Source organism: Balaenoptera acutorostrata, chromosome 6 (genome assembly GCF_949987535.1).
Source record: "Balaenoptera acutorostrata chromosome 6, mBalAcu1.1, whole genome shotgun sequence".
Taxonomy (NCBI): domain Eukaryota; kingdom Metazoa; phylum Chordata; class Mammalia; order Artiodactyla; family Balaenopteridae; genus Balaenoptera; species Balaenoptera acutorostrata.
Genome location: NC_080069.1, coordinates 124,989,107 through 125,011,697, shown reverse-complemented (window position 1 = coordinate 125,011,697; position 22,591 = coordinate 124,989,107). Strand labels below are relative to the sequence as shown.

At 58.9% G+C, this 22,591-nt stretch overlaps 2 protein-coding genes across 4 annotated transcripts; both read left to right on the top strand.

Annotated features, from left to right (window-relative positions):
* The first annotated feature begins 531 nt into the window (after positions 1–531).
* Positions 532–15,745, top strand: LOC103008459 (endoplasmic reticulum mannosyl-oligosaccharide 1,2-alpha-mannosidase-like). The gene is given in 16 exon segments (XM_057549193.1): positions 532–646; positions 749–907; positions 1,020–1,154; positions 1,199–1,266; positions 1,516–1,632; positions 3,313–3,421; positions 4,113–4,228; positions 5,915–6,069; positions 6,353–6,462; positions 6,832–6,979; positions 7,692–8,084; positions 8,838–8,958; positions 9,418–9,615; positions 9,700–9,831; positions 10,592–10,753; positions 10,756–15,745. Coding segments are annotated over 16 exon segments (2,292 nt in total). The 3' UTR covers positions 10,810–15,745.
* A 2,270-nt stretch (positions 15,746–18,015) lies between these two features.
* DPP7 (dipeptidyl peptidase 7) lies at positions 18,016–21,820 on the top strand. 3 transcript variants are annotated; one of them, XM_007182734.2, is made up of 13 exons: positions 18,016–18,156; positions 18,227–18,340; positions 18,426–18,565; positions 18,648–18,811; positions 19,037–19,172; positions 19,252–19,333; positions 19,429–19,595; positions 19,782–19,842; positions 20,287–20,405; positions 20,501–20,657; positions 20,819–20,883; positions 21,213–21,283; positions 21,408–21,817. In XM_007182734.2, the coding sequence occupies exons 1-13, from the start codon at positions 18,075–18,077 to the stop codon at positions 21,586–21,588; spliced, it is 1,539 nt and encodes a 512-aa protein (XP_007182796.1). In that variant the 5' UTR covers positions 18,016–18,074; the 3' UTR covers positions 21,589–21,817. The 3 variants fall into 3 exon arrangements, with proteins under 3 accessions (XP_007182796.1, XP_057404478.1, XP_057404477.1); XM_057548494.1 differs by having other exon boundaries at positions 18,019–18,156; positions 18,234–18,565; positions 21,408–21,818; XM_057548495.1 differs by lacking the exon at positions 19,037–19,172 and having other exon boundaries at positions 18,017–18,156; positions 18,234–18,565; positions 19,209–19,333; positions 21,408–21,820.
* Positions 21,821–22,591: the final 771 nt, after the last annotated feature.

The window sequence follows — 22,591 nt, the reverse complement described above, 5'->3', positions numbered from 1 at the left end:
AGTTGATTTCTTGTACAAGATGCAATGTACATCTTTTCCTGTTGGGGCCTGTGATAGACGATTCTTCCCGGTTATGATTCTTCTGTTGTAGTTCATAATTGACTGTTGACCTGGAGCAAGATAACAGCCAATTATTTTACCAGCAACATGGGTTTATTCAGGAACAGTAAAGAATTGGAAAACAGAACAAGCAATCTAAGGTGAAGCACAAGCACGTGCAGAGAACAAAGCAGAGGAGACTCTTTTATAGAGGAGAAGTGGGAGTTGCGAGGGGCTGTTCTAAACAAAGAAACCATTGGAAGAAACTGGGAGTTGGAAGTGTGGTGGCTTTTCATTGGCTGCACTGTGATGGTCTCTCATTGGCTGGGCTGTTGCTGGGGGCAAAATCTTCCTTCCTCCTGCTGGGTAGTAAGTAGTAACCTTCCTGTTGGGTCTGCAATTAAGGCTGCGCGGTAGGGTGTGAGAGCTCCCCCTTCTGGCCTCCTGACTGCAGTTTAGTGAGGGTTCCCTTTATTACTTTTCACAGGTCCAATGGATGAAGACCCCAAGAGCCCGCCTGCCGCTGACCCTACGGCGGGCCCTCCGTCCTCGCTGAGCCCGGCCCCCCAGGCCCCAGCCCCTCCAGGCCCCCGGGTCGAGACCTGGGGTTCGAGGCACAGGAGCTCCCCGCCGACGTGGCGGAGCGGTGGGACACCTGCTCAGGGTTAGAGCCAACCGAGAAGGCGTGGCCGACCCCCACCGCTCACAGGCCCTGGGGGAGCCGGACCGGGGCGCAACTGGACGCAGAGCCGCGGATCCCAGCGAGACCTGCTCGACCGGAAGCCAGCTCCTCCTGTTGCCTTGGCCACCGCCCAGCTAGGAAACGGCCGGCGCATGCGCAGAAGGGCGCCGCCGCCAAGCGCCTCAGGTCCCGTTTCTGCGCACGCGCGCTGCGCACGCGAAGGTTGGTCGTTGACTGCTGCGCGATAGACGCGTGGGGGCGTCAGGCCCGCCGAGCGCTCTGCATCTGCGGGAGCCAGGCCTCCTGACGCCGCCAGCGCCCGCTCGCATTCACGTGTCCGCGGCGCGCCCCGCCTGGGGGCGCCTTGGCGCTGACTCTGAGCCCGGGCCGGAGCCCGGGCGGCGGCGGCTGGCGGCAATGCTGGTGCTGGCGGGTGAGCGTCCGGCGGCGCCGGGCCCGAGTCTTGGCGTGTGACAGCCGGGCCGCGACAGCCTCCCCGGGACGGGACGCCCGGGACCCAGCCTCGGACACGGGCATCTGAGACCGTGAGGAGAGGAGACGAGGCGGGGCGCTTCCACTCCCGCTGAGCGCAGAGGCCGCTCTGGCACCGCGCAGGACCCCAGTCAGGCTCGCCGCCACCCTCCGCCGGCGTCCGGTCTGGAGCAAGACCCTCCGCAGACCCCCGACCAGAGCTCCGCTCCCCTAACGGTTTTTTCTTGGCATCCTCCTCCCGAGCGCCCCCCCCCCAAGTCCCCGCGGTGCCTGGAGTAATGACCCCACCTTGTTAACCACAGTTGTCTGTGTTTGGCACAAGGACCTTGGACTGGGACCCTGGGCTCAGTAACGGTGGGCCCATCCGAGACCCGCTGTGCCTCTGTCTGTCCGAGGGGCCACCTGCCCTTGAATGGGAAGTAAGTTCACGCTGAACTGAACTCTGGTATTTCATTGACACCCTCAGCATTGAGTGTGTGTGTGGGTTTCTAGGAATAACTCCCTCAGTGGGGTTTTGGTTATCTGATTAGATTTGTATTTTCATTAGGTGGAATTTTTTTTTTCTGGCCACTGACATCAGCTACCTAATGCTTTGTCTGCCTGTCTGCTTTCTCATGTCTTCAGTCGTCTGTCCTTCCTCAAGCTGGCCTCTTGAGCTAAGACATTCAGAAGGTTTCTTCTCAAACCCATTTCCTTTGGATAAACTTTGCCCCCGTCACCATTTAAAACTTTATAAGGACTTCTTCCTCTGATTCGGGTGTATGTCCCAAATGCTGCTTTTCTTTTACTTCTGCCTAGAATCAGGAGGTTTTTGTCCAGCTACTGATAGGAGACCAAAGGAGGGGGAAAAAAACCCAAAACAATTAATATGATCTTCCTTACCTTCATTCTGTAATTTCTGACTCTCATGGTCTCATAAAAATTAAGGAAAAACAAAACTCTTATGCCTTTTCCCCAGACAGACCCTGCAACAGGTCCCTTCTGGTTCTTAAGTTTCTTTCACATCACTGATGCCGAACTTAAGTTGTGAACATTGAACTTGACCTCACTTCAATAAATGTGCCTGCTGGGGGCTTCCCTGGTGGCTCAGTGGTTAAGAATCTGCCTGCCAGTGCAGGGGACACGGGTTCGAGCCCTGGTCCGGGAAGATCCCACATGCCGCGAAGCAACTAAGCCCGTGCGCCACAACTACTGAGTCTGTGCTCTAGAGCCCGCGTGCCACAACTACTGAAATCTGCGCGCCTAGAGCCTGTGCTCCGCAACAAAAGAAGCCACCGCAATGAGAAGCCCGCGCACCGCAACGAAGAGTAACCCCCACTCGCCACAACTAGAGAAAGACCGCGTGCAGCAACGAACACCCAACGCAGCCAAAAATAATGAAATAAATTTTAAAAAAAGAGAAAATTCTAAATGTGCCTGCTGCGGTCACTGTGGTCATATTACAAGGCCTGGTGGGTCAGGAGTATCCCGGGGAAACTACCACAGTCAGTTTGTCCTCTTCAGTTTGTTGTGAACCTGCCTTTCAGGAGGTCTTTTTTTTTTTTTTTTTGGCCGAACCAGGCAGCATGCAGGATCTTACTTCCCCGACCAGGGATCGAACCTATGCCCCCTGCACTGGAAGCATGGAGTCCTAACCACTGGACTGCCAGGAAATTCTCAGTTGGACATTTTTTTTTTTTTCAGGAGTTCTTTAATGCCACCCAAGGAACTTGTACATATGGAGGGGCGGAAGGCATGAGCACAGCTGGCCCCGCGGCTCCCGGGGTCCCAGGCTGCAGGGCCGAGGCAAGGCCGGCGGAGCCTGAGCCAGCACACGCGGGCTGCCGGTCTTTCCCCGCTGCCCACGTGTGAGCCAGAAACGGTCTCCGCGTGGGTTTGCATGCTCCTCGATCGCGGGCCCATGCGGTGTGTCGTCTGCAGCAGTATCATCCCAGCCTGCGGCCCCTGCCGAGAGGCAACTTCCTCCAGTTCAAAAGCAGCAGATCCCAGGCTGGGCCTCTGGAATTCCTCGTCGTCCCCACAGAGTGTGTCACAGTGGGAGAGATTTCCAGCTGTGCTCTTTTCAGTAAACAGTGTCACTGTTTGTCTGTCTGTCTCAGAAATGGAAGCAGCTGTCGAGGTTACAGTGGAACGTGGTCCTCTTCCTGCTGGCGTTCCTGATGCTCTGCGGCCTCCTGTCCTACATCAGTGTGGCCGACGAGTGGAAAGGTACCAGCTCCACGATTCTGCAGTGATCCGTGGGGGTCCCTGAGGGCGGGCTAAGCGGCAGCAGCGCGATCTCGCAGCTGCAGGAGGCGTAGACGTCAACACATTGGCAGGAAGTGGAAATACAGAGAAGCCTAGAGTGTTCCCGCACCCCGGCTGGGAGGTGGTTGTTGATTTGAGGTTGTGTGACTGTTTCCCAAATGTCTGCTGTGAGGACCGGCATCTCACAGTGAGATTCAGGTCCTGAGGCTGAATGCTGAGTCTGAACGCGTTGCGTGAATTTCCTAGCACGCGCTACCGGGGGCTGGGCAGGGCCGGGCAGGGTGCCGGTGAGGAGGTGCAGGGTCCCTTCTGAATTGCTCTAGGATGGCTTCTTTGAGGAGGAAAGCTAAAGAGCCGCTGTAGGTTTGCTCCAGTAAATGGCCCGTGTGCCACCTTGTGCCCTTCCCGAAACGGAAAACATAAAGGCAGAGTAACGGGCGTGTGGGTGGGGATAAGGGCAGAAACTGCCAGGTGCTTTGGAAAAGGTGTGATTCCCTGTGGCCGTTCTGGAACTGCTTGAACGGCCCTCTTCGGAGGTCCCACCGCGTCCTTTTACACGGAGTCATAGCTGTGTGCACGCTGTCTCGAGTGCACGTTGAATGTCCTCCAGGCCTTGTGGCGAATTTGAGATGAAGTAGATTCTCTTGTTTAGCCGTGGGCAGCAGGTCGGCAGAAGGGCCGAAGATGAGACCCGCAAATCCACCCGTCTTGCCAGCTCCTTGGAGAGCAGCTGAGAACCCGGAAACCTTCGCGGGGGCGTCCCCTCAGGTACTTTGAATAAACTATCCGTGGAGTTGTAACCCGGGCCCGTGCCAGAAGCACTTCGGAACAGTACGTGCTGTTTCAGACAGACTGGGAAGGGTCCTGTTTCTTCCCATTTGTTTGAGGTTCTAACCTCACACTCCTTACTCTGGGCTGGTTGGATGAAGGAGACGGGGGAAAGGAGGAGGGCCATTCTGTCCTTCATCTTCTTTGCGTATCTGCTGTGCCGGATCCTTGGTAGGTGTGAACGAGACCCATCGCTTTTCTGTGGGAGCTACTGGCGGGGGACGCTCAGGCGGGCGCTCCGCTCTGGACCTGCCCAGACCGAGTTGCTGGGGGCCCGAGCGTCAGTCGGGGCCTGGGGGAGAGGGTTGGGAGTACGCAGAGAGGGGGAGGGAGGGGCGAGGCCTCGTCCTGGGGCGCTTCCGGGGGCGGGGGGAGGACGTGGAGACTAGAGGGCAGTCTGGGCAGCCAGAGAGCCAGGGAAAGTCCCCTGCAAAGGGCAGTGGCTCCAGGGGGCACGGCCTTGGAGAACCCGGGGCGCTCTGCACCTGGGGACACCCTCCACTGCGGGTTGGGGTGTCCGTCCACGTGCGCCGAGGGCCCCCCAGGGAGAGGATCCTGGGACAGGTGCCGGCCTCACACCCCTGCAGGGCTGCCCCGGGGAGAGACAGGCGGCCGTTCTCCCCGTGTCTTACTGGAGGGTCTGTGGGTAAAAGAGGGAATTTCTCCCTTTGGAGCCGTGAGCATCCTTTCTTCCACTTCTGTGGCTGCTCTTTTGCCTGTTGACCTTCAGAGTCCTGTGAAAGCAGAACGCGGCACATTCCCCACTGAGAGACACCTTCCCACACCTCAGCGTCCACGACCCCGTCTCTGGTGTCTAGGAGGGGCTGGACGTGAGGGGCTGAACACCCGTGTCTCCTCTGGCACAAGTCCTGGGGCCGCTGTGCACCTGAAGGCCGCTCGGACCTTCTCTTCCGCTCAGACGCCAGCACTCGTCCCCAGGACCTGTTTGAGCGATGCAGCTTTGTTTCGGCCAGACCTGCGCTCTTGACCCGGGGGGCCCAGCTTGGTGGGGTTTGAATCCTTGGAAGGAGAATGTCTTCCGGGATCCTCCAGCAAGGTTTCCACGGATGCTGAAAAGCAGAGACTTTTCCATTCACAAGTCAGCGTCCTCACGTCCTGGAGGAGTTGCCAGCCACGCGCACTGTTGAGGGCTGGCTGGGAGCCAGGAGGGGCGCCGCCCTGCCCGCAGCGCTCTGTCGCTGACCGGCCACCTCTGCCACACCCTTCCGAGGAGGGAGCTGGGGAGTCCGGGCGCGGGCCTGCAACAGTGCCGTCTGCGGCTCCGTCCGTGGGGCCGTGCTGGCTCTCCCCCTGCCGGCCCTGCTACCCTTAGGGTCTGACACCCAGAAACGTCCCTGCCAGGGGCTTAACCCGCTGTCCAGGGCGACACTCGCCCGTTGGCAGAGCCTCCATCCGGGTAGTCAGGGCCAGGAGCTGGCGAGGAAGGGGCTCCTCCCAGAGCTGCCTGTCGTAGGAAAAATGAAAATAATTTCCTGTGGGAATTGCAGCCGCTCCGCGAGTCCACAGCGCTCCCTGCGCGGGGCCGCGTCAGACGGGGGGCAGCGTCCCAGATGGACGATGGAATCATTTCACGAGTGACTCTTGTCTCTTCTTGTCTCTGCCCAGAAGCCTCCAAGGCATTTCCGACGGGGACCCCCCAACCTGCAGATTAGAGCCCCCAATGGAGACGCCAAGGACAGGAGGCAGGAAGAGGCCCAGAGGAGGGCAGAGGCGGTGGGCGAGGCTCCCCGGGAAGACGACGCGCAGGGAAGCCGCGTCAGGTACCGGCAGCAGCAGAGGCGGGCTGAATGGGGGCGCAGAGGCCGTCGGGGTCTCTGTGGTGTTTCTTTCCCTGAACGACAAAGAGAACCAGCCTGACGCGTAATGGCCTTCTCGTTCCTGTTCCTCGCAGACAGCGTGTGCCCCGTGGGGGGTGGGAGGGCGGGGCAGGGCCCCCCGCGTGGAGGCCGAGTGTGAGCCCAGCTAGGCTGTGACCTCGACCTCGACCTCGGGGCGTCAGCACCTCTGCCCGGGGTCTGAGCGCTCTCCCTCCTCCCTCTCCAGCCGGAGGGGCACGGGGCCCGAACCGGAGCAGGGCACCCAGCTGCCTGTAAGAAAGGCAGAGGCCCCCGCCAGGCCTTCCCCACAGGCCCTCAGGATGAGGAACAGTCCAGGTGAGGTCCCGCCTGCGCCCTCTCGGGCCTCCCCCGGGCACTCTGAGGGAGGGGGCGTGTGGACACGCACAGGAGCGGCGGGGCGGCGGGGCGGCGGGGGGCTCCTGCCGTCCCTCCGAGCGCCGCTCAGCCTTGGACACCCAGGTGCAGGGACGCGCGGGTCTCGGGGTCAGGCACCCCTTGGAGCTCTGGTGAGGACGTGGGGCTCCTTGGCGTGTGTTGTCCTGTGTCTGGCGCTGCAGCTGCACAGGAACGTGTGTGCGGGAGGCTCATTTCCCGCCTGTGTCCGGGCAGCCAGGGGCCTGGGGGCTGCGGTCCTCATGTTGCCCCTTGAGGGGTCAGTCTGTCCTGTTCCCATTCCACGGACAGGAGAACTGAGTCTGGGTCGCCGCCAGGACCCTCTGCTCTCGGTGCTGGAGCCCCCAGGGAGGACAGGAGAGCCCGGAGTGGGGACACGGGGCGGCCGTGTGGGGTTAGAAATGGACGGCAGAGCCGTGGATGTTGACACTGACGGGACGTGTGGTGAAGCGTGGACACACGTGTTCCCCTGCACGGTAGCCCCGTGTGTGCGCGTGGTCCCCCGGCGTGTGGCGGGAAGCCGCCTCTGGTTGTGAATTCTGTTCACCAAAGCCTTCTTTGGTGCCCAAGTGCCTCCCTTGAATGTTCCGGGGACGCTGCCATCTGAGCAGAGAGAACAGAGGGCACCTGGGCAGGTGGGGCGTGGGCTGCATTCTGTTGAATTCCAGTCTCTGTGTCTCTGTGCTGAGCTGCGGCCTCCGAGGCGCTGCCCTAGGACAGCGAGCACGCGTCAGCAATGGAAGGGGACACGCACCATTCATGTGAGGTTCCCGCACACATGAGGGCGGTTCTGCACTTCTGCCTGAAATGAGCCCCTGGCTCGTAAGAGTCACTTGCCAGGCACCCATGTTGCCGTGTCTTGGCAGTTGCAAGAGACCAAAGAGGAATCAAGCAGCTCACCCCAGGGAAGTGTATGAATTGACACGAGTGTGTGTGTTGGGTCCTGAGGGCTTTGAGAAAATGTGCACCGAGCTATGGGGACACAAACACATGTGCCGCCCGGGCTGGACAGGTGAGCTCAGGGGAGCCCAGGATGGTTGGGTCGTGAGGAGTGTATAGGAGTTTCTCTAGGTGGCTGAGGACCTGGGGGCAGCTGTTACCATCAGCAGCAACCCCGGGCTTGGAAGCAGACGTGCCTGGCTCCCCTCCAGGAAGCGGGAGCACACAGCCATCCTGGGCAGGTGGTCCAGGGCCACAGCTGTGGCCTTCAGACACTGTCCCCAGGAGGGGGCTGAGAACCATGGCGAGGGCGGGTTCAGCCCTGTGGTCTCGCCCGTCGGGGCAGCAGCGTCCAAGGAGCGCAGCTCTCTGTGCAGCCCGCCCTGCTCACTGCCCTGCCCTCCTCTGCCCCAGGAGGCCGTGGAGGAGGTGACCAGGTGCGTGCACTCCCTGCGTGGGAAGAAGGACGGGCTGGTGCCCATGTTCATCAACACCAACAGCGGGCTCTTCACCCACCTGGGCGTGTTCACCCTGGGCGCCAGGGCCGACAGCTACTACGAGTACCTGCTGAAGCAGTGGATCCAGGGTGGGAAGAAGGAGACACAGTGAGGCCCGTTTCTCTGCCCTCGGGGTGGGCCCCAGCTCTCGGGGTGGGGGGAACAGGCAGCCGCGCCAGCCAGGGCCAGGCCCCTCCGCGGGGCGGGTGTCTCCTCACAGCCTGTGTGCAGAGCCAGGGCCCGGCCGGCCGCCAGGGTCCACGGCTCGCCAGTGCCGGGCAGCCGGGGTCTTCCTCGGGCCTGTGGCCGCCCCTCTGCCCGTCCGCTCCCGCGGCAGGTGGCCAGGGCCGCCTGAGCCTCCTCGAGCTCAGTGCCCTGACCCTGAAAACGCACGCTTTCCCGGGGAGCGGCGCTAGCTCCTCGTCCAGCTTAGAAAATAGAGATGAACCCTCACGAGGGTGCTGGGATCGCCTCAAGTCTCAGGCCAGGGGTGACAGTGACCCAGAATCAGGGGCAGGGGCAGCTCCAGGCCATCACCCACGGGTGAGACGAGGGTGTCACCAACTGGGGAGCCCGCGGGCTGGTTCAGAGAACCGGGGTGGGCGCGTCGGGGCCAGAGGCTCGGCAGAGACTGGTCTCTGGTGGCCCCTTGGGGCTGGTGGGGAGGCACGGGCCCTGGTGAGGGGCGGGGGTAGAAGCCCACGGGGCTGGCACAGGCCTCCACGCGGAGACTGGCGGGGTGCCACCCCAGACAGGGCAGCCGCGAGAATGGGGACGGGAGCTCAGGGTCGTGTCCTTTCCCGGAACACGGGGGCTGTGCGCCCGCCTGGCCCGAGCACACGGGCCCGCTGGTCTGCACAGGCTGCTGGAAGACTACCTCGAAGCCGTGGAGGGAATCAAAAAGCACCTGCTGCACAGATCTGAACCCGGCAAGCTGACCTTCGTGGGGGAACTCGCCCACGGCCGCTTCAGCGCCAAGATGGTGAGCACGAGCGTGGTCTGACGCGGCCTAGCGGGGTCTTGGGGCTCCACCCTTTGTCCTTGACATCTGATGGCTCGTGACGGGGGGAGCTGAGGTCTGTGTCGTACCAGGGCCCCTCCCGTGCTCCAAGCCCCGCCTTCCATGCTCAGGGGAGCCCCGCCCCCAGCTCCCCCTCCCCCTGTCCTCCTGCAGCTGGTGCTTCCATCGGCCGTCTGGGGCAGGAGATGAGGGAGACCCGGGTCAGCATGTGCTCCCCGGGAGGTGGCAGCCCTTCTAGCAGCTTCTGCCCTACGCGCGTGGGGCCCCTGGTGTGTGGCCTGCAGTTCAGTCCCCTGTTGGAGCCCTGCCGGCACTCAGGCCTGTTGGCTCCTGGGAACATGGGAGGCCTGATAACGCTGGACCCATGTGGAACCCGTGAGGCCGCAGGTCCACGGTGGTGAGGTGACCCTCTGATTCCAGGACCACCTGGTGTGCTTCCTGCCAGGGACGCTAGCTCTGGGCGCCCACCACGGCCTGCCTGCCGACCACATGGAGCTGGCCCGGGCGCTCATGGACACCTGCTACCAGATGAACCGTCAGATGGAGACGGGGCTGAGCCCCGAAATCGTGCACTTCAACCTGCACCCCCAGAAGTCCCGTAAGGACGTGCAGGTCAAGGTGAGCCATGCTGGGGCCTTGGGGCCCAGCGGCACCAGGGCAGGGGCGTGGCAAGGCTAATCCTGAGCCCGCGTTCCTCCCCAGGCGGCCGACAGACACAACCTGCTGCGACCCGAGACGGTGGAGAGCTTGTTCTACCTGTACCGCCTCACGGGCGACCGCAAGTACCAGGACTGGGGCTGGGAGATCCTGCGAAGCTTCAACACGTACACGAGGGTGAGGGCCCGCCCGCCGCCTGGTCCTCGTCCCCAGCTCCTCACCGTCACCTGCTAAGTGGCTGGATGGGGGAGGCCCCACGCTGGCCGCGAGGGCCCAGCTGCCCAGCACTGCCCTCGAGGTGTATATGACCCGGGGGCCAGGGCATCCCTCATTCCTCTCTCGGGGGGGCCAGCCTGTGTGGGGAGGGTCCCTGCCATGGCCCGAGGTGCACAGAGCGTGTCCCTCCTGGGTTGTCTGTGTGGCCTGGGCAGCACTTTCCCACCCGGAGGTGACTTCTGGGCCGCTGCTCCCGGGACGGGTGCCGTGACCACCACCACCCCCGCTGTGCTCAGGCCCAGCCGCCCATCGTACAGCCGGGGCCATGGCTCAGAGAAGGTCCCGCCCTGCCCAGGGCCCACTGCCCACCCCAGCAGAGCGGAGACTTGATCTTTGCCCTGTGGCACGTGAGGTGCTGGGTTGTACACCCCTTGGGTGACCTCAGGGCTTTTGCAAGACCTGTACAGGTTCTGGAGGTCGCACTTTCCAGCTGGTCACTTGCAGGCTGCTGGCATCACCCAGGGGGTCCCTGGAGAAACCATGGCTGACTTCCAGGGCGGCCAGTCCCCTTGTGGGCCTTGGGGTCCTCACCGCCCCAGACCCTGCCCTGGGGGGCCGTGTGTGCTGCGGTGGGGCAGGGTCTCGGGAGGGTGCCTCTAGCCTGCAGCCCTTGAAAGGGCTGAGCCTGCATCGTGACGCTGTGGCCTTGGCTCTCGTGCAGGTCTCCTCCGGTGGCTATTCTTCCATCAGCAACGTCCAGGACCCCCGCAATCCCCAGCCCAGGGACAAGATGGAGAGCTTCTTTCTGGGGGAGACGCTCAAGTACCTGTATCTGCTCTTCTCCGACGCCCCAGACCTGCTCAGCCTGGGAACACGTAAGCCTTAACTTATGTGTTCAACACGGAGGCTCACCCCCTGCCCATCTGGGCCCCCTCCTAGGGCGGGACGGCTCCCGAGTGGGTGCTGCCCGGGGGACTGATGAGTCCTGTCATCGAGGGTGCCTGTCGGCAAGACCCTGGCCCTGACCTTGGCTGTGTGGTGTCCACCCAGCCGGCTGGGCGTGCTCCAGGCCGGGCTGATGACAGAGGCCAGCGGCAACTGGGCCAGGACGTTTCAGGGCCTCATAGCTGCTTGGGGTGGCCGCTGGGCTTCTGGTGCTCTGCCACTGGTTCTGGGCTCCTTGCCTGGTTCTCATCGGGGCACCGTTAGGAACAAGTAGGAATAAATCAGCGCTGTGATTTAGGGAGGTCCCGTCCACCCGGGGAGCCTCTTCCTTCTTCCTGAGAAAATCAAATCGTGACTACATTCCTGATATACCTAAATGCCCTCCTGCTGGCCGTGCAGGGCTTTCTAGGGGTCCTGGGCCCTCTGGTCACCCTGGGCCACACTGGGTCCCCAGAGCCCATGATGAGATCAGAGACAGGTGCTGCGGGGACAGCCTGGGTACAGCTCAGCCTCGGGGCCTCACAACCTGTGAACACGCCCCAACCTGGGCTCTCAGGGGGCATCCGTGGCCTCATGGGGATCCGGGCCCCTGGCTGGCTGTGGTGTTTACACGTTGGACTCAGGGATTCTTCCCTTGCCCTTGCAGGGGCTGGGCGGGGCTGGGCGGGCAAGTTCACCGGCTCCCAGGCCAGCTCTGATTGATGGACTTTTCAGTCGGGATAGAAGCACGTTTGCTCTAACTGTGAGGTTTCCCCTGTGGGTAAGCAGATCTCTGTTACTGTGAAACATCTGGGTGTAGATTGAGAGACCCCAGTTTTCTGGGTCCCACCTCCACATTCCATTCACTGATAGTCATGTTTCCACCCAGGACAATCCTGCTGTCCTCAGTCCTTGAGTTTATTACACCTGCAACTTTTCTGGTATCATGTCAGGTACATATTCTGTTTTGGGAATAAGTAGTTGCCATCTTAGCTTACCACAAAAACTAACAGCAAAGGGGTGTAGCAATTGATGATGGGAACAAAAGTTAATGAAATACAGAACTCAGGTGTAATGGAAGAGATCAGTGAAGCCGAAGAAGTGGGTAGGTTGTCAGCCGCATGGCAGAGTCGGCAGCGCCATGCTCTCATTCCCCCAACAGAAACATCCACACACACACACACAGAGAATCAGAACCATCACAGCCAGCTTTCAACAACAGCAACAACAAAATCACAAGGAAAATTTTAAAAGCAGGAAAGTATGGTCCACTCAAAGGAACAAAATTAGTTGATAGAAACCATCCCTGAAGAACTTCAGACATCCGAATTATTAAAAAAAACTTTAAGAGAATTGTCTTAAAAATGCTAAAAGAGCTCAAGGAAAACATGCACATGGAAGTAAAGGAAATCCAAAAAATAATGTATGAACAAAATGAGAATATCAATAAGGAGAAACTATTAAAAGCAAGCCAAGTCTCATACTGAAAAGTACATTAAAATGAAAAATTCATTAGAGGGTTCAATAGCAGGTTTGAGCAGGGAAGAGAAAGAAAGTGAAGTTGGGGTAGGATTATTGAAACTAGCGTGACGAGCAGAAAGAGAATAGAATGAAGAACAGTGAACAGAGACCAAGGGACCTCTGGGATCCCATCCTAAGTGGGCCCCACGTGTGCATTATAGTAGTCTCGAAGAGAGGGAAGGGCAAAATGAATATTTGAAAAACTATTGTTAAAAACTTACCAAATTTGATGAAACATATGAACCTACAACTCCAAGAAGTTCAATGAACTCCAAGGATCAAGTCATAGAGACTCACACCAAGACACTTTAATAATCAAATTGTTGAACGACAAAGAGAAAATCTTGAAAATAGCATGAAATGCCTTGTTATGTACAAGCAGTCTTCAGTAAGATTAACTGATACTTTCTCATCAGAAAACCATAGAGACCAGAAGGCAGTGGTATATTTAAAGTGGTGGGGGGACTTCCCTGGTGGTGCAGTGGTTAAGAATCCACATGCCAGCGCAGGGGACACGGGTTCAAGCCCTGCTCTGGGAGAATCCCACATGCCGCGGAGCACCTAAGCCTGTGCGCCTAGAGCCCTGCTCCACAACAAGAGAAGCCTGCGGACCGCAACGAAGAGTAGCTCCCGCTCGCCGCAACTAGAGAAAGCCCGCACGCAGCAACAAAGACCCAACGCGGCCAAAAGTAAATAAAATAAATAAATTTTAAAAATAAAGTGATGGGGGAAAAACTGTCAACCAAGAATTCTATATCCAGCAAAACTGACCTTCAGAAATGTGGGAGAATTTAAGGCATTCCCAGATAAACAATAGCTGAGGGAGTTTGTTGCCACCAGACCTGGCCTACGAGAAATGCTCAAGGCAGTCCTTCAGGTTTAAATGGAAGGACATTAGTACCTCAAAGCCATAGGGAGAAATAAAGATCTGTGGTAAAGGCAAAACCATGGGCACGTATAAAAAACAGTATTACTGTATTTTCGGTTATGACTCCACTTTTTATTTACTACATGATTTGGAAGACAAATGCATAAACAATAATTACAAATTCATGTAATTGTGCACACAGTGTACAAACATGTAATTTGCAATGACAACATAAAGCAGATGGAACTGTTTAGAAGCATAGTTTATGTGATTGAGTGAAGTTGTCCACCTGAAGTACACTGTTACAAATTTAGGATGTTAAGTGCAATCTCCCTGGTAAGCAAAGGAAATATCTAGAAGATATACACAAAAAAAATCCACAAGAAAGCTACTAGAGATAATAAATTCAGGAAAGTTGCAGGGTACTAGATCAACAAACAAAATCAGTTATGTTTCTACGCACCTGCAATGAACAATTCAAAAAGAAATTAAGAAAGCAATTCCATTTAAAATAGCATCTAAAATAATAAAATAATTAGGAATAAATTTAACCAAGGGGGTGATTTAATTGTACACTGAAAACCATAAAACATTGTTGACATAAAGAAAACCTAAATAAGTGGAAAGATGTCCTTTGTTCATGGGTAGAAAGATTTTTTATTTTTTTGGCTGCACCACGCGGCTTATATGATCTTAGTTCCCTGACCAGGGATTGAACTACAGCCCCAGCAGTGAAAGCACCGAGTCCTAACCACTGGACCACCAGGAAAGTCCCAGGAAGACTTAATTTTAAGATGTCAGTACTACCCAAAGTGATGTACAGGTTCAATGCAATCCCTATCAAAATTCCAACAGTGTTTCTTTTTTCTTTTTTCTTTTTTTGCAGAAATTAAAATGTCAATCCTCAAATTCATATGGAATTGCAAGGGGGGCCCTGAATAGCCAAAATAATCTTGGAAAAGAACAACGTTAGATGACGCACATGTCCCAATTTCAAAACTTCCTACGCACAGTGTTCAAAACAATGTGGTGTTATAAGGATAGACATATAGACCAATGGAACACAAGTAAGGCTCTAGAAATAAACTCATATATCTCTGGCCAATTGATTTTTGCAAGGGTAGTAAGTCTATTTAATGGGGGAAATAATTTGCCTTCAGCAAATGATTCTGAGAAAATTAGATTTCCACATGAAGTTGGACCCCTACCTCACACCATATACAAAAAGTTAACTCAAAATGAATCAATGACCTAAATATAAGAGCTAAAACCACAAAACCCCTATAAAAAAACATACAGGTTAATCTTCATAACCTTGGGTTTGACAATGGATTCTTAGATAAAACTCCAAAAGCACAAGCAACAAAAGACACACGTTGGACATCATCAAAGTAAAAATTTTTGTGCACCAAAGGACACTATCTAGAGTACAAAGGCAACCCACAGAATGGGAGAAAATATTTTCAAACTACAAATCTGATAAGGGTTTAATAACCAGAATATACTTTTTAAAACTTCTACAACTCAACAACAAAAACAAAAACTCTTGAAACTCAACAACAAATAACAAAACCTCAAAAACAAAAACCCAAATTAACAAAAAACTAAAACTCAACAAAATGAAGAATGAAAACAACTTTTATAATGTCAAAAGGGTACATTATATGTTATGTATAATTTAACACACACGCACATACACATGAACGTGGGCATAACTGCAGGTGCCGCGTAGGTCAGAGCTGAGAGCACTGGGACCTGCTTGGGGACACCCCTTGCCCATTCAAGACATTTCTCCAAAGAAGATTTATAAATGTTCCATAAGTACATGAAAAGATACTCAATTTCACTAATCAGGAAAATGCAAATCAAAATCTCAATGAGAGACCACTCACACTCATGGGATGCTACTATTAAACAGAAAACAAGTGCTGGCGAGGATGTGGAGAAATCGGAACCTTTGTGCACTGCTGGTTGAAATGTAAAATGATGCAGATGCTGTGGAAAACAGTACGGAGGCTCCTCAAAAAATGAAACATAGAATTACCATATGATCCTGCAATCCCACTTCTGGGTATACCCCCCCCAAAATTGAAAGCAAGGTCTTGAAGAGATATTTGTATACCCAGGTTCACAGCAGCATTTTAAACAATAGTCAAGAGTTGGAAACAACCCAGGTGTCCCCTGATGGATGAATGGATATGCATAATGTGGTCCATCCATACAATGAAATATTATTTACCTTCAAAAAGGAAGGAAATCCTGACACATGCTGTGACACAGATAAGCCTTGAAGACGTTATGCTCGGTGAAATAAGCCAGACGCAAAAAGACAAATTCTGTATGATTCCACTTACATGAGGTATCTAGAATAGGCAAATTCATAGAGACCGGACAATAGAGGTCACCCCCGGCTGGCGGAGGGGGAATTGGGAGTTGTTGTTTAATGAGTGAATGGTTTCTGTTTGGGAAAATGAACTAGTTTTAGAAATAATGATGATGCATTAAAGCCAATGCATTTAGTGACTTTCCCTAGTGGTCCAGTGGTTAAGACCCTGCGCTCCCAATGCAGGGGGCCCAGGTTCTATCCCTAGTTAGAGAACTAGATCCCGCATGCCGCAACTAAAGATCCCATAGGCTGCAACTAAGACCCAGTGCAGCCAAATAAATAAATAAGTAAGTAAGTAAGTAAAAGAATATTTGTGTTTGGGGGGGGAAAAAAGCCAATGCATTTAAACGTGGTTGAAAGTGTATAACACACACACACACACACGAACATGGCCATAACTGCAGGTGCTGCATGGGCCAGAGCTGAGAGGCCTGGGACCTACTTTGGTACCTCCCATCCATCCCCGCTCCCCACCCTTGGTTCCTGGCAGCTTTGAGGTCTGAAAAGGGCAGAGTAGGTTGTGATGAGGGACTGGGCCTGGCTCCCCAAATCTGTGGGCTGTGGAGGGGGAATCAGGCCCCAGCTTTGTCCCCAAAGTCAGTGGCCCCGGGCAGTTGGGGGAAGGGCCCTGGACCCCCAGACATACCCGAGTGTTCAGGGTCACCAGGTGTGGCAGGACAGTCTCAGAGGGAATCAGAATGCACCTCTCTGGGCCTTTTCAGTACCACCCCAGGCATGGAGGAGCTGCCTAGAGGGTTGGGAGGGGGGAACGTGGTGGGTCTGTGGTGGGGGTGTTGGGATCAGGCCCCTGAGCTGATAGAGGAAGAGATGCAAGTGGGAGCAGCCTGGGCAGGGGCTGCCATCCAGGGGAGGGGGCTGTGAGTCCTTATGTCTTGTCCTGGCCCCCACCCTGAAGAGGCCATGGGGGGCCTTCAAGTGTAGCTCTCTCAACACAGGACAGGCATCCCTAGGTGCGGGGATGGGGACCCAGGAACAGGGACACGGGAACATGGGAACCTGGGCACACAGAGACATGAGGATGGGGAAACCGGGACACAGGGATGGGGAAAAGGGGGCATGGGGACACAAGGACGGGGGCACGGGGGTGGGCGCACAGGGATGGGGACACGGGGCCGTGGGGGACATGGAGTCACAGGGATGGTGCCACAGGGACGGGGACATAGGGACATGGGAACACGGGGACACGGGAACGTGAGGGACACAGGGACACAGGGATAGGGACATTGGGACGGGGACACAGGGAGGTGGGGACATGGGGACACGGAGACATGAGGGACACGAGGACATGGGGATGGGGACAGGGACTGTGGGACGATTGTGGTGTGGCACTGGGTGACCTCAGGGTGACTACACCCATAGGGTGGTGTCATGTGATGGACAGTCCTTGTCACCATGCTGACTGCCACAGCAACAGTCCTGGGACTGTGAGGGGGAGCCAAAGGGCCAGGTGGCCCGGTGTCCTGGTTTCCTGGCTGTGGCCAGAGCCCAGGACCCCAGCCCAGCCTGGGCCGTCCCAGCACCAGACAGTCCAGGCGTGGGCAGAGCCTGGGGGTCGAGCTGGCCGGGGACAGTCTTGGGAGTGGGAATGGGTGGCTCCCCTCCCCGCTGCTGCCCGGGGCGGGGCCGCCTTCCCCGCCTGCTCTGGGCCGGGCTCACTGCCCACGCCCCCAGCAGGGCTGTAATCAGCACGGCCCCACCTGTGCTGAGCGGGCCGCCCAGCTTGGCCTGTCTGGCCGCTCACCAGGCCCTGGACTGGCACCGGGGGAGAGGTGGCCCTTCCGTCCTCTGGGTACTGCGGAGCCAGTGAGGGGGCTGGCCTGAGCGGGAGGGGAGAGGGTCCCAGATCCCAGGCTTGGCCTCCTAGCCTTCTCCACCCCCACGAGCTGCCCAAACTCCTGCCGGGGCTCCGAGGCCCCCGCTCGCCCGCCCCCTGCCCAGCCACACGGGCCCTCACTGTTGCTCGGACAGAACAGGTTCTTTTCTCAGGGCGGCCGACCCTCTTCGACGGAGCCCCCACCCCATCCTCCTAAGGCTCCCTCCCTCCCTCTCAGGGGTCGTTCTGAGCAGCTGCTCAGGAGGCGGCCTTCCCCAGCCCTGCCCTTGAGAGTGCCCCTCCCCTGGGCCTGCCCGCTGCGGGGCCCGACCAGGACAACGCCGTGTGGCCAGCAGGGGGCAGTCACTTCCCGCCCGGTGCGTGTGTGGCACGGCGCCCGGCCCTCAGCAGTGGCCGCTAAAGGACGGGTGACTGGGCAGGCACGTCCCCCGCCCCAGCACCGGGCCCTCGAGCCCTCAGCCCACTTCCTGTGCCCCCATAGCGACCGTCATCACGGTGACACACGAGTACCGGAAGCTTGAGGACCCGGAAGCTGGCCGCCGGGGGAGCGGGCGGTGCTGCTCACAGCCCCGCCCAGGCCGTCACGTGAGGGCTTCCTGCTGGTCACGTGACCCCGCCCACCTGACCCGAAGCTGGCGGGCAAAGTGAACATGAGCTTCTCGCCCCAGCCGGCGCTGTCCTGGGCCCTGGCCCTGCTGCTGGCCCTGCAGCTGCGCAGCCTGGAGGCCGGGGGTGAGTGCCGGCCCGCGGGCCCCCCACCCGGCACCCCCAGGTCCGCCCTGCTGAGCGCTGTGCCCTCCAGCCCACAGAGCCACGGACCCTGACTTTCAGGAGGCCTACTTCGAGCAGCTCCTGGACCATTTCAACTTCGAGAGGTTTGGGAACAAGACCTTCCGCCAGCGGTTCCTGCTGTCAGGTGAGGTCGCCCTGGGGACAGTTCCTGCTGTCGGATGAGGACGGGCACCCCACGCCTCACCCGCCCCCTCGCCTCCACCCGACAGAGAAGTTCTGGAAGAGGGGCGAGGGGCCAATATTCTTCTACACGGGCAACGAGGGGGACGTGTGGTCCTTCGCTAACAACTCAGGGTTCATCCTGGAGCTGGCGGCGCAGCAGGGGGCCCTGGTCGTCTTTGCCGAGCACGTGGGTACCGGCTGGGGCTGGGGGTGGGAGTGGGGGCCAGACCGGGGCGCGGGGTCAGTGACCCCTGTTCGCCTGCCCACAGCGGTACTACGGAAAGTCTCTCCCGTTCGGTGAGCGGTCCAGGTGCCGCGGGTACACGGAGCTGCTGACGGTGGAGCAGGCCCTGGCCGACTACGCGGGGCTGCTCCGGGCGCTTCGGCAGGAACTTGGGGCCCGGGACGCCCCCGCCATCGCCTTTGGCGGGAGGTGCGTCCTTGTCTTTTTTCTCTCCCGAAACAAATGCAAGCCTGGCCCCGGCCAGAATTTCTTTGGGTCTTAGAAGTTTGGGGTCCTTTGGGGGCATGGGGTGGGGTCTCTGAGAAAGGAGAGAGGAGGCAGGTGTCGTCGCGGAGGCGCACCGGGGCCGGCGGGGGCGGGGTGCTGCAGGGGTGGCGTGCGGAGCCACCCAGCTAACCCTGCGCCCCTGCCCAGCTATGGGGGGATGCTCAGCGCCTACATGAGGATAAAGTACCCGCACCTCGTGGCGGGGGCACTGGCGGCCAGCGCACCTGTCGTCGCGGTGGCAGGCCTCGGTGACCCCTACCAGTTCTTCCGGGACGTCTCGGCAGTAAGTGAAGCCTCCGGCCCCGGACCCTTCCCCCAGGCAGCCCAGGCGGCGGGTGCAGCCACACCCTTCTTTCCTCCAGGACTTTGAGGGCCAGAGTCCCGAGTGTGCCCAGGCCGTGCGGGACGCCTTCCGGCAGATCAAGGACTTGTTCCTACAGGGAGGTGAGGAGGCCGCCCCCTGCCTCCCTGCCCCCCATTCCCCCTCCCCCACGTGTGCCTGAAGACTCCAAAGGCCCTTGTCCCACTCCTCCTGGCAGCCTATGACGCGGTCAGCCAGGAGTTCGGCACCTGCTGGCCACTCTCTGGCCCAGGGGACCTGACCCAACTCTTCGGGTTTGCCCGGAATGCCTTCACCCTGCTGGCCATGATGGACTACCCGTACCCTGTCGACTTCTTGAGACACCTTCCTGCCAACCCCGTCAAGGCGAGGCACCCACCCCTGGCTGGCGGGAACCCGGGGAGGGCAGTGTCCTGTGGACAGGGAAGGGCCCGGCTGCCCTGGGGTGGTCAGAGCTGGCCAGCCCCAGGACCTTGCACCCACTCTGGGACCTGGGACTAGGGAAGGTCTCGAGGGGGGTGGCCGGCTGAGGGGCTCTGCTGGCACCCACAGGTTGGCTGCGACCGGCTGCTGAGTGAGAGCCAGAGGATCAAGGGGCTCCGATCGTTGGCCGGTGCGTCTACCCACCTGCCTGGGCTGGTGTCGAGCGTGAGGGGCCCAGTGTTGGCATGGGAGCAGGTGGGCTGAGGAGCGGGCGGGCAGCAGTGAGGGCCGTATGGGGGCGGGGAGCACAGAAGCCTCCACTTGGCCCCTGGGGCAGGAGGTGGCCATCCCCGTTGTGGCCCAGCCTGGAGAGCGCGGACCCAAGGGCCTTCTGGGAGGTCCCCGGTGCAAAGGGCAGCACACCCCACCTCAGCCCACCCTGCTGGGAGGGGGAACAGCAAGGTGGGCTGGCCAGCTGCCCTCAGCAGCCAGGACAGGAGCTGACAGTACAGACCCCAACCACTCCACTCCTCACTGGGCCCATAGCACCCCAGAGCCCCTGACACCTGCTGGACCCGTCTAAGGGGGCAGGGTGGGTGTCCAGGCACCCAGCCCCAGCACCCCTCTCCCTCAGGCCTGGTGTACAACTCCTCGGGCACAGAGCCCTGCTATGACATCTACCTGCAGTACCAGGTCTGTGCCGACCCCACAGGCTGCGGCTTGGGCCCTGATGCCAAGGCCTGGGACTACCAGGTATGGGGGAGCTGGGGGCCTGGGACTGCCAGGTATGGGGTGCTACACGTGGTGTCCTGGCCCCCTGGCCTGATGGTGGTGCGGGTGTCCCGCAGGCCTGCACTGAGATCAACCTGACCTTTTCCAGCAACAACGTGTCGGACATTTTCCCTGACCTGCCCTTCACTGAAGCCCTGCGCCAGCAGTACTGCCTGGACGTGTGGGGCGTGTGGCCCCGGCAGGACTGGCTGCAGACCAGCTTTGGGGGAGGCGGTGAGGCTCAAGGCAGGGGTGGGGGCGGCATCCTTCCCCCTGCACTGAGCTGCCTCTGTTTCCCACACTCCTGGATATAGCTGGAGTTTGATCCAGCCCCTGGGTCACAAATTTGGGGGGCCCCACCCAGTCCCCACCACTGCTTGCTCTGTCCTTTTCAGACCTCACAGCTGCCAGCAACATCATCTTCTCCAACGGTGACCTGGACCCCTGGGCAGGGGGAGGGGTGAGTCACGGCCAGGAAGTCCCTGCCCCTGTGTGGGTCCCAGCGCTCTTGGCTCTGTACCTCCTTGATTTTTGTTCCAATCTTCATTGTTCCCCCTTCTCCCTTTGTTGGTTCTATTCCTGACTTCTTATGGTGACCTGATTTTTGGCTCATTAATCTTCACCTTTCATTTGTAATGGGACGGTTCAGGTCTATGCAGTCACCTCAAACTACTGCTTTAACTGCACCCCACAAGCTGGGACATGCAGCCTCCCAGCAGGTTGTGCTGCGAGGCTGAGGCCCAGAGCCCAGTCTGCAGCCCTGACACGGAGGCTCCTTCAATGCTACAGATTCAGAGCAACCTGAGCACGTCAGTCCTCGCCATCACCATCCACGGGGCAGCGCATCACCTGGACCTCAGGTGCAGTCCCGCCTGGGGAGGGCGTGCAATACCTGGCCTGGGCCGATGGGTGGACGTGGGCTAGGGTGGTGTGAGGCCCGGGGCCTGCCAGCCCTGCTGAGTCCCCCCCACGCCCGCTCCTCAGAGCGTCCCACCCAGAAGACCCCGCATCTGTCGTGGAGGCGCGCAGGCTGGAGGCCACCCTCATCGGCAAGTGGGTCGAGGCAGCCAGGCATGAGCGACGGCTGCGGCTGCCACAGCACGGGGGCCCAGAGGCTGAGGGGTGCTCCCCTGGCAGGACCAGAGAGGACTTGCTGGGAGCCTGAGGCGAGTCAGGGGGGAGGAGCCCCGGCCCAACCTCCTGAACCTGGAGCTCGGCCAGGGTGGGCAGGGCCTTGCCCGAGGGAGAGGCCGGACAAACACTGGTGTCCTGTCCCATGTCCTGTCCCATGTCCTGTCCTGTCTTGAGGCCCTGGACGCAGTGAACACGCTTACACCACCTTCTAAACTCTGCTGATAAATAAAGCAGTCCTCAGTTCCCGTCTGTGTCTTGGGTGACGGGGGATGCCGGCCTTGCCTGCGGCTGGCCAGTCCACACCCACCACGAGAGGCCACCCCAGTGAGTCTCCCCCTCCGTTCTCAGCTGTCCTCTTCATCCTCTTCATCCCCAACCACTGCAGTGTCTGTCTGGGGAGCGCTGCGGCCCCCAAGTCCCCCTGCTTGGGGCCAGGCCTGGGCGGGGGCGGGGGGACAGTCTGCGTCACTCAGCGGACTCAGGCCCCACTGTGTGGGAACCCTGCCGCCCAAGAGGCTCCTGCGCTGGGGGGTGGGGGGTGGGGGGCGGGGCAGCGACGGAGCACAGTGCGCCCTCCAGCTGGGGAGGTCCTGCCAGGCAGGCAGGCAGACCGTGAGAGGCAGGGCAAGAGGCCGACTGAGACACAGGCCCCGCACACCTGCCGGGCACGGAACCTGCAGGGCCCGTGGGCAAGTGGAGGGCGGCAGCCCTGAGGGTGAGCACAGAAGGTGAGAGCAGAGGCGGGCCCACAGCAGCAGGCCAGGCCCTGCCTGACCCCGGGTCCGGCGCCTGTGTAGAGGCTTCTAGGAATAACGATGTCTCCTCACATTTAACACGGAGAAAGGGCTGGCCTGTCCTACAAGGTCACCAGGGCCTGGGAGCTAGGGCCAGCCGAGGCCCAGGATCCTGGCTCCTCTCTGGAAAGCCACCCCGGGGGTCAGCCCTAAGGCATGGGTGCTGCCGGCTAAAGACAAGGAATGAGGGCTTCCCTGGTGGTGCGGTGGTTAGGAATTTGCCTGCCAAGGCAGGGGACA